Source organism: Pyxicephalus adspersus, chromosome 1, assembly GCF_032062135.1.
Source record: "Pyxicephalus adspersus chromosome 1, UCB_Pads_2.0, whole genome shotgun sequence".
NCBI classification, from domain to species: Eukaryota; Metazoa; Chordata; class Amphibia; order Anura; family Pyxicephalidae; genus Pyxicephalus; species Pyxicephalus adspersus.
Window position 1 is genome coordinate 174827848 of NC_092858.1, and position 11763 is coordinate 174839610.

The 11763-nt window shown below is 43.5% G+C and overlaps 1 protein-coding gene across 1 annotated transcript in view; it reads right to left on the reverse strand.

Moving 5' to 3' along the window:
• GRAMD1C (GRAM domain containing 1C) overlaps positions 1–11107 on the reverse strand; it is a 73437-nt gene extending 62330 nt beyond the window's left edge. Inside the window, exons 1-2 of the mRNA XM_072398425.1 lie at positions 11035–11107; positions 10645–10752 (exon numbers count right to left, since the gene is read on the reverse strand). Coding sequence (XP_072254526.1) covers positions 10645–10752; positions 11035–11085 — 159 coding nt within the window. The 5' untranslated portion in view covers positions 11086–11107. The remainder of the gene's footprint in view (positions 1–10644; positions 10753–11034) is intronic.
• Positions 11108–11763: the final 656 nt, after the last annotated feature.

An 11763-nucleotide genomic window follows, 5' to 3' on the forward strand; every position in this document is an offset into this window, starting at 1 on the left:
ATGGATGTCTTATCATTGAATCACTAATTGCCCCCTCCATGGATGTCTTATCATTGTATCACTATCTGCCCCCTCCATGGATGTCTTATCATCGTATCACTATCTGCCCCATCCATGGATGTCTTATCATTGTATCTCTATCTGCCCCTCCATAGATGTTTTATTATAGTATCACTATCTGCCCCCTCCATGCATGTCTTAACATTGTATCTCTATCTGCCCCCTCCATGGACCATCATTCTGTTCATACTGAGAACCTTTCTCTGCAGATAATAATCAATAATAAAACCATTTCCTAATTATTATTATTTATCATCATTCATTGTTTATGTAAATTTCTGCCATTAGTGTGAATCTTTGTCATGATGAGGTCATGTGATGTCATCACCAGCAGAATACACCATTGCCTCCTCTGTCCTGTCTGATGACATCACTCTTCATTCACCGTGTGTGAATAGTGTCTGTATCTATATACCTTGTCATGTCAGTGACACTTTCTCAGGTTGTGTAATTAGTGAATTTAGGATGACAAATAATCTGCAGGATAATAATCTGATGTTCAGTGTTACAGATCTCCTCTGTGACCTACTGCAGGTACTAAGAGAGAACCTCAGCCTCAGTGCGGTATAAATCTAAATATTCTGGTGTAATTTGTAGATAGATATAAGATTTATATTCATCTTCCTATTTTCCTCTATTATTTATCTAAACCTCAAACTTCATCCAGGGGTCAGAGGTCACCCGAAGTCTGACAGCCGCAGTCTGATATCTCTATAACTTGTCACATTTAGAAGCTGGGAGACCTCAGGGATATTTTAATAAAAGAGTAAAACAAGTTCACTTTCAAAAGAGAAAGTTCACTCTGAGAAATAACCAATCAGGTGCATACATTTCTTTAGTAGATCAACCCCAGGGCATGAGGTCAGCTGATCGATCAGCAATTGTCAGATCTAAGGTGACCTCTGACACCTGTCATGTGATTTACAACAATGGGCGTCATTCAGCTCAGAAGACAAATGACATCTAGTGGTGATAAGGGATTACTGCAAGGGACAATTCTGGAAAGGAGGTAAGTATTGCAGTACATTTTGTAAGCTAGAGTGGGGCTTTTAGGTTAGGTGGGCCTGTGGTGTTATCTCATGCAAGGCACCTGCCATATGTAGCTTCTCCTGATGGCAGCCCCATACAGTGGGGGCGCCAGTGAGCAGTACTGCATACTGTCACCAGCTGTCAAATGTGCAGACACTGGTTCTTTAGCGTCTGACAAGGGAGGGAGCAATGGAGTCAGCCAGGGGTCAGATTATTATTTTGGGTTTCATCCCAGGGACCTGTTAGGCTCATTTGAGTTGTTGGTTTTAAAATGAAAGTACGGTGCCACAAAAATTAATCCAAGATCTTTCTTTACTAAAAACCCCAATTTCCCAGCTGAGTCATTTTTGCCAAAATTGTGTCTCTCATCCCCATACCTTGGTGTTGTTTTGGTTGCCTCGCCTGGACCCAGCATTGTTAGGATTTGGAGTCTTTCGGTCTGAGTCAATAAAGCTCTCCAAGACTGCAGAAGATAGAAAATGATGGGTGAACCTGGGTGATCCAGCAAACCTGGAATGGATATTTAAAAGAAAAATCCTTTGCTATTGGTTGGCAAATATTTTTAGTCTTAGACCAGATCCATTCCAGGTTTGCTGGATCACCCAAATCAGACCCATTGCCCCCTGAAATGCTTGAGCTTGGCTTTGGACACAACACCACCCCATCACATCCCACAATGCAATGGGTGCACCTCTCATGACAGGGTCCCTTTAATACCTGTACAGGGTATGGTACTCCAGAAGGACAGTATTGTTATTTCTTACTGGACACAAAGGATACTTCTAAAGTTTTTGCAATGTTACAAAACAAACCATTATTCTGCATTCTTGTGCTGCTTCTCAATGTAACACAATGTAAAAATACTAAATGATTGAAAACGTTTAGGGCTGGGATAGCAAAGCTGGTGATTTGTGGGCCACGCCTGGCACGATTACAAAAAAAAGCGCCCCCTGCTGTTCACTTATGTGATAAATCCCAACCAAACCCAAAATGGAAATTCCTGCAGCAATCCTGGTAATTAGTAAAAATTAAAGAATTTCCTTCAAAACTGAAATCTACCTACCCACCCCCACATTCTCCATTGAGTAGTTGTGATTGGCTGTGCTCCAATCCATATAGCCAGGACCCTTCCTGCTTATCAGTTTCCTGGTAACAGATTAAAGTCAGTCCTGCCCACCTCATATAGACTTATGGCTTCCACCGTCATGGAGGAATGCACGAAAATTTATTCCTCTTGCACATCCTAGTTTGAGTCACATGGTCACATCAGATCGCCCACCAGCTGAATTTAGAGTTAAGGGGAAATAGCTGCAGTGCAGAGTGCAAGCACGGTTAGGCCATCACATATTCTATTCACCACTTTCCTACTATTCACTACCTGTATTCACTGATCACCCTGACCGCTGTATAATTTGTTGGGCTTTAAGTAGCCCCGATCTCCCAGCCTCTTTTTTACATAGAAGGAATAGGTATGATCTCCTGGAAGAGTGATTGGCTGCTTCCCTTCACTTTGCCCCTGTACAACGTATTCCTATTGGATGGGATCAAATTTACAACCAGGAAGTTGGGAATATCTGAAGAATAGGAACCATTGGCAATGATTCACTTAAGGAATTTAGTCTGTTCACTTAGCTCAGTGGTTATTCCCCCCGCAAATAATATTTCAACTAGCTTAGTGAATGAGGAGAAAATTTACTTTACAACGAATACCCAATCAGATGTGAGACAAGAACTTTGCTTGCACATGATTGGATGATTGAAGTCTGCAAAGCTTCACCAAGTTAAGGATGCAGGATGATATTTTACTTTGCTAAGTGAACAGCCGAGATTCCTTCAGTAAATCACCCCCAGTGAAAGTTTGAAGCCAATCATATGTTAAAATAGGCATCCAAAATTCCTGTGTGTATGATATCAGCTGATCTTTCCTATCGACAAATATTTTAGTGGTAATCTACCCCTGCCCCCCCACATATGAATAGCCGGCCTATGGGGCCAGCGTGCACCTTTAAATCTTCCCTGCAATGCTGCCCGAGAATGGGAAGATCCTATCCTGACCTGTCTGCCCATATCCCACAATTTAACACAGGCAGCTTCCTATTGGCTGCTGGTATGTCAGGGGGCGGAGCAACGCTCTGTCTTTGGGCTTTGAGTCAACACCTGCAGACAGCTCTGGTTTATGGATCTTCAGCGCAAGATGATCAATGTATACAATCACACCAGACATACTCGTATGGGCTCAGCTACAGAGAACAGATGGCGATTGGATGATATGAAAGATCTGTCTATAGCTGATCACACATGTTACACTTAGATTGTACATTTTCCTTTCAATTTACAAACAATAAGGGGCAGTTTGATTGGATAGAAATCTAAACTATTGTTTGAATAGGCCTTCTCACTACATAGCTTTGGTAAATCCAAAGCTGAACATACAAGTTACAACCTGATTGTACAATTGCTGTATATTCTCTATTAGATTTACTATATTTGTAGTATATGAGGGCCAATCAGTTTGTATTCAGGACTTTGCACTACAACATTGGGAGATTGTATGATCAGATTATAAAGTGTCTGTCGCTTTACAAAGCCAATGTGAATCTGGCATGTTAAAATCTGATTATACAATCTCTTTCGTTATAATTATTACCATCTAAAAGGGCCCTCACAAGTTACAATCTGATTGTACAACCTCGAACCTCTGCATAAAATCACTTTCATTTATATCCAATCAGGGAGATTCACATTCTAGATTTGCTGGTGAATCTGAAGAGAATCGAACAATCAGATTGGTGTATGGGCAGCATAAATGGATCAATTTTTTTCGAGGGTTCACCAGATGCCACGGCTTTCCTGGCCCTGTGGCATTTTTTGTAGAGAAGTAGGGCGCCCTATGGGTCACAAAAGAACCTAATTAGGGGGGTCCGCAAGGGGTTTTTCTGGTTCTCCTGCGGGTCCAGTTTGACCCTGGTCCTATCCAATGAATATAAAGCACAGTGTACGTCTCGCTATAAGCAGGTTGTGTTCAGGGTTGTACAATCAGATTGCAATGTGCATGGCCAGCAGGATAAAGGATCTCACTATATAGGTGCCCAATCAGACAGATCTGTCAGCAGTCTATGCCTGGGATGTATTCAGTTTTGCAAGCAGCAGATCATACACAGAAGATCCAATCCCCCAGCCAGGTAATATTCAGGCAGGTAGGTAGGTGGGATCACTCACCTGAAAGCCTGGCAGTATCTCTGCAATGATCGGGGTAGGACGGAGGCGGCTCTGTGATCTGCTGCCTTGGGCCGCATACACTGGAATGATCGCATCGCCTGGCAGCCTCACCTGACACCTCCACTGGATGAGCCAGTCCTGACAGCTCACCTGGAACAAACCATTGAGCACCGGAGGGTGGGGGGGGGAGCTCTACCAATTTTAAGTCAGGGAGAGACAATAGGGAAGATTCAGGGAATTGTAAATCATTCAGGAAGAGCACAGAGGAGTGACACCGAACCTGGCTATTATCTGCACAGAAATCTATACAGAATGGAATCATCCTCAATGTGAGCAAACTAAGATCCTAAAAGTGTACCAGTGACAAGAATAATGGTACAGCCCTGCTAACAAATAGTGAATAGGGTGACAACACTGCTGGGTGGTGTTAATGCAAAACCAGCAGTGTTGTCACCTTGAACATAAACAGATTTGTTAAAAATCCGATGTAATACAGAGATCCCTACAGATGTAGTTCTGGCAGCTGTCTGTCTACCTTTATAGGAACTGCAGTACCGAACCGAGCCATGAAGGGGCAGACTAAGGCCTGCAATGAGTTCTGTATTTCAGAAGCCAGGGCTGACAACAATGCTGGGGATTTCTGGCATTGTGTTGTCAGCTCAAATAGGAAGTTACTAGCTCAGGGGGTCTGCAGAATACCAGTATTTGAAGGGTAAATGTTGTATTATTTTTTCATTCTGTCCAGGCATACCCTTGCAATGCCAGCATATCAAAGCACTGAGGATATCCAGATAATGACTTCTTACCTGCACACTCCACAACCCCACACATTGAACTAACACCATACCCTGAGCTGGGGAAATCCCTGGAGATGGAACAATGGAGTTTTAAAGACCTGATGATCCTGAGTTTGGATTGGTGAGGTGGTGTCAGGTGATCCCAGACGGCTCCTAGCCGGTGACCCCTTGGCCACCCCAGTCACTGTGCTTGTTCCTAATGAACTAACATTTCCACATATGACAGCGGACAGAACTACCACTACCACCCCCATTCCTTCTCTTCATGCAAAGATGGGGTAACCACCTTATACCCTGAGCACCCATCAGGATCCTGAGCTTGGGTTACTCAGGGCATCGGCATCTCTGCCGCCGGGATATGGACCTTAAAGTGACCCTAAGATCTATATTGCAATGTACGTGGCCACTGATTGTATAAAACATTGCCTTGTGGTGCTCAATGGCTTCCTGTGAAATACCTGGTGATCCTGCCAGTCCCCCTCTCTTCCTGTATCATTACAACCATGTCAGTCCTGGACGCAGATCTGTGCTGCTGCTGGGGATACAGGGCGACCTGCCAACACACAGTGCCCGTATCTCCTGTGGTATATTTTGAGGTAAGTGGGGTTTTGTTGCCACAAGAATAATCTATTTACATTACATTGAGCCATACAGCCATTAGCAGCTCAGATCCCACCTTCCAGCAGTCTCTTAGGGGTTTATCAGTTGTCTAAGTCTCATATCAGCTTTATTTCAAAAGTCATTTTAAATATGAGCTTTCATGATGATAATCCCACACAAAAGGTAAGGAACTTCCTGCTGGAGTGACAACGCCGTGTCCCTGTCTCCTACCTGTGCTCCTGAGTTTTCACCCTGCAACACAGGCTCCCGACAAGGATAAAACAATTTACCGTTTTGGCATTACACAGGCATAGTCCATTGTTGTCACCACCCAATGTTGTGCAGCCATTGCTGCCTGTAGACAGGAAGTGGCTGTAAAGAGGCTGCAGAATTTCAGCTGAGAAGAGTGGGTGAAGATAAAGGTCTGACGATGGTTATTGTTTATACTACACAGAGCATTCAGTAATATCGGATTTCCACCTCGGTGTGTCTGGAGACAAACATAACACTGACACGCCTGTGACACGCGAGACCATGGTAATAACATACAAATCTATGCCGTCACATGACGAGCAGCAGGTGACATGCACACCTAGGGGTGCTATGGTGGTAATGAGTGGTGAAGGTAATTTTGTCACCTGAGATCTGACATCTGATGATAATCCCACAACATACAGCCTGCTGGAAGAACAATGGGGGCCGATCTCAGGTCCCAAAAGAATAATGGGGGCCGATCAGAGGCTTCTCCTTCATTGTCCCTCTTTTTGTGACCTCATTTGTAATAAAACTTCCAAAGCCAGTATAAAAAAAGCCAAGATATAAAAATACATGTGGGTGTCACACAATCATTGATTGCCTAATAATTCTTTATTTACCTGTACAGGGGCGTGGCCTTCTTTGCATACGTTGCTCAAAATCCAGGCAGAACCTAATTCTGCATCCAGCAAGATATTGGTGCACAGTTTGCCCTCTGCCACCCCCATCTTTTCATCATCTGGGTGCCAGCAATATGCAGAAAAGCAGAGGTGTGCCAAACACTGAAATGCGCCGTGAATGCCAACACCTGAGAATGAAAGGTGGAGTGGCAGAATAGGGCGTAGTCTGGGCCTGCCTCAACCCGCACCATGCCGGCACCATGTGTGTAATGCAATAGTTCGCATTGGAGGTATGTGTGACGAGGTGACAATGCAGGTGCACAATTAGGAGACAGTTGTCACCCCAACCCATTCCAAAAGAATTCAAGAAGCTCATCATAGAGAAATTTTACTGCAAATTATTACTAACATTCCATTATATGTCAGCACAACAAAAGCAATGACAATTGGGAACTACAACAAAGCAGCGAAGTATCTTTACAATTTTCCAATCACCAAATCAGATTCAAAGAATACGAGGAGCAAACATAAGCAGAGATGAGCTTTAGTGACAGCCACATCCTGTTTCAGGCAACTTTGACTGCACCTATTCTTCCTGTTGATCTATAATTGTAATGAAAAGCCTGATGACCAATAAGAAAGCATGCTTGGTGGAAGGGGGTAGAGCATTGTTGACTTTTGCAGGGAAAGTCACAATTTGAATATATTTGCATATAACTCCAGCTGCCTGGATTTCTGGATTTTGTGGCTGTTTTGGCTTTCAGTAAACATGGCACTGCCTACATATTTTTTTTTATCAATGGCCACCCAGTGTCACTTTGTGGTAGGTACTGTCTGTCCATTCCTGGTCTCTGTAAGATGATGAGAATGGTGGCAGGTGCCAGTGGTAACTCCAGGAGTTACAACACCAATGACCACCCAATGGCCAAAAAGAGAAGATTCTGGGTGTAGAAAAATATGTCAGCAGAGGTAATGGTGTGCATGGACCTGTCAGCTCTAAAGCGGGGCAGATTGAGAAGTAAGTCCACCGTAATGTGTACGTATGACCGCTACAAATTCTAGAAGGAGAGGACACTGCAAACTGATGAATGGTGACAGAGCCATGTGAGAACCCCAGATACATTATTCATCAGTTTGCTGGAGAGAAACAAGCTGGCACGGTTTCATGTAGGACACCTAGAAATTTCCATTCATTGGATGGGATGTTAATAGAACTTCTGGAGCAGTGGTGAATAACTGACTTATATTTGAGGGCCACAGGTGATGATTTGGAGGGACAGTCGCTCCTCATACCTCCCAAATGCCCCTGACTTGGAGGGACTGTCCCTCTGCATACCTCCCAACTGCCCCTGATTTGGAGGAATCCATTACAGAGGATGCTTGTCCTTGTTATAGATCTATAGAGGAGCCTCCCATCTCTGGCAGCTCATATTTGGCTCTTCTTACCAATCTGCACATCCAACCCGCACTGCGCTCAGTAAATATTCCCAGCTATTCATCTGATATCACAGAACCAACATGAAATGACAACCGGACATATGAGACATCCATCACCCCGATGTCTAGGATGGCAGTGACAACCATTGTGTGTCTCAGTGACAACTAATCTCCGCAAACAAAACACACACTGGATGGCCGGCACTCCGACCTTCCATGGAACATTCTCTGCAAAACCTCTAGAAACTTTCCATCTGGTCAGGGTGACTCAACCCTTCCCTGACAACAGAATACCGTTCGCTATGGGAGATTGAATATAATATACAGGGAAGGAAGAAGAGAGGGATAGGGAAAGAAGAGAGACAGGGAGAGTGAAGTGTAGGAGGAAGGAAGAAGGGAAGATGAAGGAAGAAAAGAAAGAAAACTCCTTCATATGAGGTCAAGGTGACCTAACCCTTCCCTGACAGAATGCCTGTCACTATGCAAGGCAGAGTGTATATAATATACAGGGAGGGGAAGGGAAGGGAGAGAAGGGAAGAGAAGAGAAGAGGGGAGAAGAGGGGAGAAGAGAAGGAAAGGGGTAGGAAGAAATGAAGAAAAGAAGAAGAAAAAAAAGAAAAGCATAGATGATAAGGGAGGGAAGAAAAAAAAGAAAGGATTGAGAAAAGGGAGCAAGAAGGGAGAAGGACAGAAAGGAACACAAAGAAAAAACTGGTTGTGAGCGGGAAGGAATGAAGGAAAGAAAAAAAGTGAGTGAGAAAGAAAAAAAAACAAAAGGACAGGAAAGAGGAGAGATGAATGAAATAAAGAAGGAAGGACAGAAAGAATAAAGGAAATAAAGAGAAGAGAGAGAGAGAGAGAAAGAAAGAAAGAAAGAAAGAAAGAAAGAAAAACAGGTTAGATGATATGGGAGGAAGGGGGTAGGGTTGGGGTGCAACCCCCAATTAATGTACAGCACTGTGTAATATGTTGGTGCTATATAAATCCTGTTTATTTTTATTATTATTATTAACCACCTGAGCGTTACACTGATGTCTAGATTTCTGTACCAAAAGCGTTACAGGTTTTCATGAAATTTTTTTTTTTAAATTGTAGACCTGTAACTTACAGAAATATGTCCGAATAGGGGTCTAGTAGATATAATGAATATAAAAAATGTTTGAAACACACAATCATGTAAAAAAAAAAAAAATTACTTTTAATAAAATTAAAGGAAAAACACAAAAATCAGCTTAAACAAGAATACATAAATAAATGAAAAATACTGAAAATGCGATAATTCGGTATAATGTATAGTAATATATTTTTCTAAAACACCTCCCTAGTGTCCGTCACATACCTATAGGCAAAACCACATAAATATATTTTCTATTATTTTGGATTGGATTGGATACAGGACTTTGTATTCAATCCAATACAAAATGAATGAATGAGTTTGAATTTGAATTTCCCGCACACGCGCCGACGTCATCACGCATGCCGGTCGGCTTTTTCTTTCTCCGCCGGCCGGCTTCTTGTGTTAGAAGCACCCGACGCTGGACGGAGAATGACGTGGGACGATCAGCGGGACCAGGTAAGAAGCCGGCCGGCATCTTACCGGTCCCGCTGGTATAGGAGACGGCACCAGACGCTGGAGAGGGAGATCGACGCTGGAGGACGACGCTGGAACACGGACCCGGCGCTAGAACACGGACCCGACGCTGGATGAGCACAGCGGGACCAGGTAAGTGGGATTTTATTATAGACGAAAAAGTACGGGGTTATCGACAGTTGCAAATATTTTTTGCACGAAAAAGTACGGGGTTAGCGGTTGGGAGGTTAATAATAATAATAATAATAATAGGTGAACAGAAATAGAAGGGGAAAGGGAAACGAAAGGAGAAATATAAGGAGAAGGAGAAGAAAAGAGACAAGAAGAGGAAGAGGCAGAGAAAAGAGAAGGGAAGGAAAAGGTAGAGATGAAAGCATCATAGAAGGAAGTATGGAAAATAAGAATTGTAGAAGGAACGAAAAGCAATAAAAGGATGGGGGGGGGGGGGGGTGAAGGAAACAAAGAGAAGAGAAAAAAAGAAAGAGAGAGGAGAATAAAATGGGAAGGGAAAGTAAAAAGGAGAAATTAAGAAATTATAGGAGGAAGCAAAGAAAGAAATTGACAGATCACAAGGAAGGATGTAGGAAAGGAAGCTGTGTCACTGTTTGCATCTGTCAGTCATTTGTAACCCCTATTTAATGTAGAGCGCTGAATAATGTGTTGGCGCTATATAAATACTGTTTATAAATAAGTGAACAGAAAGGGTAAAGGAAAGGTAAATGAAAAAGAAAAGGGAAGGAGAAAGATAAGGAGAAGGAAAGAGTTGTGAAGAGGAAGAGGCAGAGAAAAGAGAAGGGGGATATGAAAGCATTATAGAAGGAAAATAAGAGAGAAAAATAAGAATTGTGGAAGTAAAGAAAGAAATGGATGGGGGAAGAGATAGGAGAATAAAATGGGAAGAGAAATGAAAAAGCAGATATGAATGAGTCATAGAAGGAAATAAAGGGGTAAATGGGGTCAGAAGAAGGAATGGAAGATAAAAGGAAGCATTATAATTATTATAAATACAGAAGATTTCAGGGTCAGCTGACTTTACCCAGAAGCTCCATTCGGTGCCCCAGCCCCCTGGGGTTCGGTCCGGTCCGGAGCTCAGGGACTCCTCAGATGACACTTTGATGATTCGGTCCAGGTTGTCGTTCATCACCTGCACAGGACAATGAGATTACTGAGCCATACAGGCGAATTATTCACATACAGGGTGAAAGGGGTCCTTGTAATCTGGGTGTCAGTAATAGTGAGGGAAATGATGTGACTCTGCCCCCTGTATGTGTGGAGGACTCAGTACTTATATCAGTGCCAGTATCTGGGTACCAATGCCCGGGATATCACCTGGCACCCTGTGCCCTCAGACCCTCCCCCACCCATGTCTCCCCCCTACTGTCACCCATAATTAAAGTCAGATCTGCGGGCCAGAACTGGCTCCCACCTGTAGCACGGGGGGCTGCTCATCATTCTGCTCCGTCACCCCAGGCGTCATTTCCCCTCCAGCCAAGGCCTCAGCAGGCTCCTCCATCTTTGGAATGCGAAGGATGCTCGTCGCCAAGCAACCAGACTCCATAACAACGTGCACCCGGCAGCAGTAGCCATAGCAACCGGCCAAGCTGGGGGAAACACGTGCACGCGCTGAAAAACGAGAGAGTGAATACCGACCTCTAGTGGACGGAGGCACACAGCGGCTCTCTGTGCTAGGCTGATGGTCAGTTATTTTCCAGATAAAAGTTGGAACTCATACATTATGTGATTTTTATGTAAATTTTAAAATTCAAAAGTTTAAACAACAGAATAAATGACAACCAAACCAGATGCACTGCAAAGCATGCTGAATTTAATTCCAGCAAGCCTGATGTTAGTGTACATGGGTCCTTGTGGCAAGTATATATAGGCTTAGGGTACCAGTTATATGGCTGGTGTACATAGGTGCATGAGATCTGTTTGCCAGGAAATTTGCAAAATATATAATTCACATGCCATGCTGCCATTGCTGTGTGTCCAGACTTTGCATTATCTCTGGTGATTCAGTATCCATGCTGCCCATCTCATCTGGGCCTGGACCCTGATGGTGTTGCTGTCTGCTGATTCCATTCCTTTGCTGCCCAGTTGTAGTGAACTTTGTATGTGCCTGGTATGCCAAACAGCATGCTGAATACACCTGTTC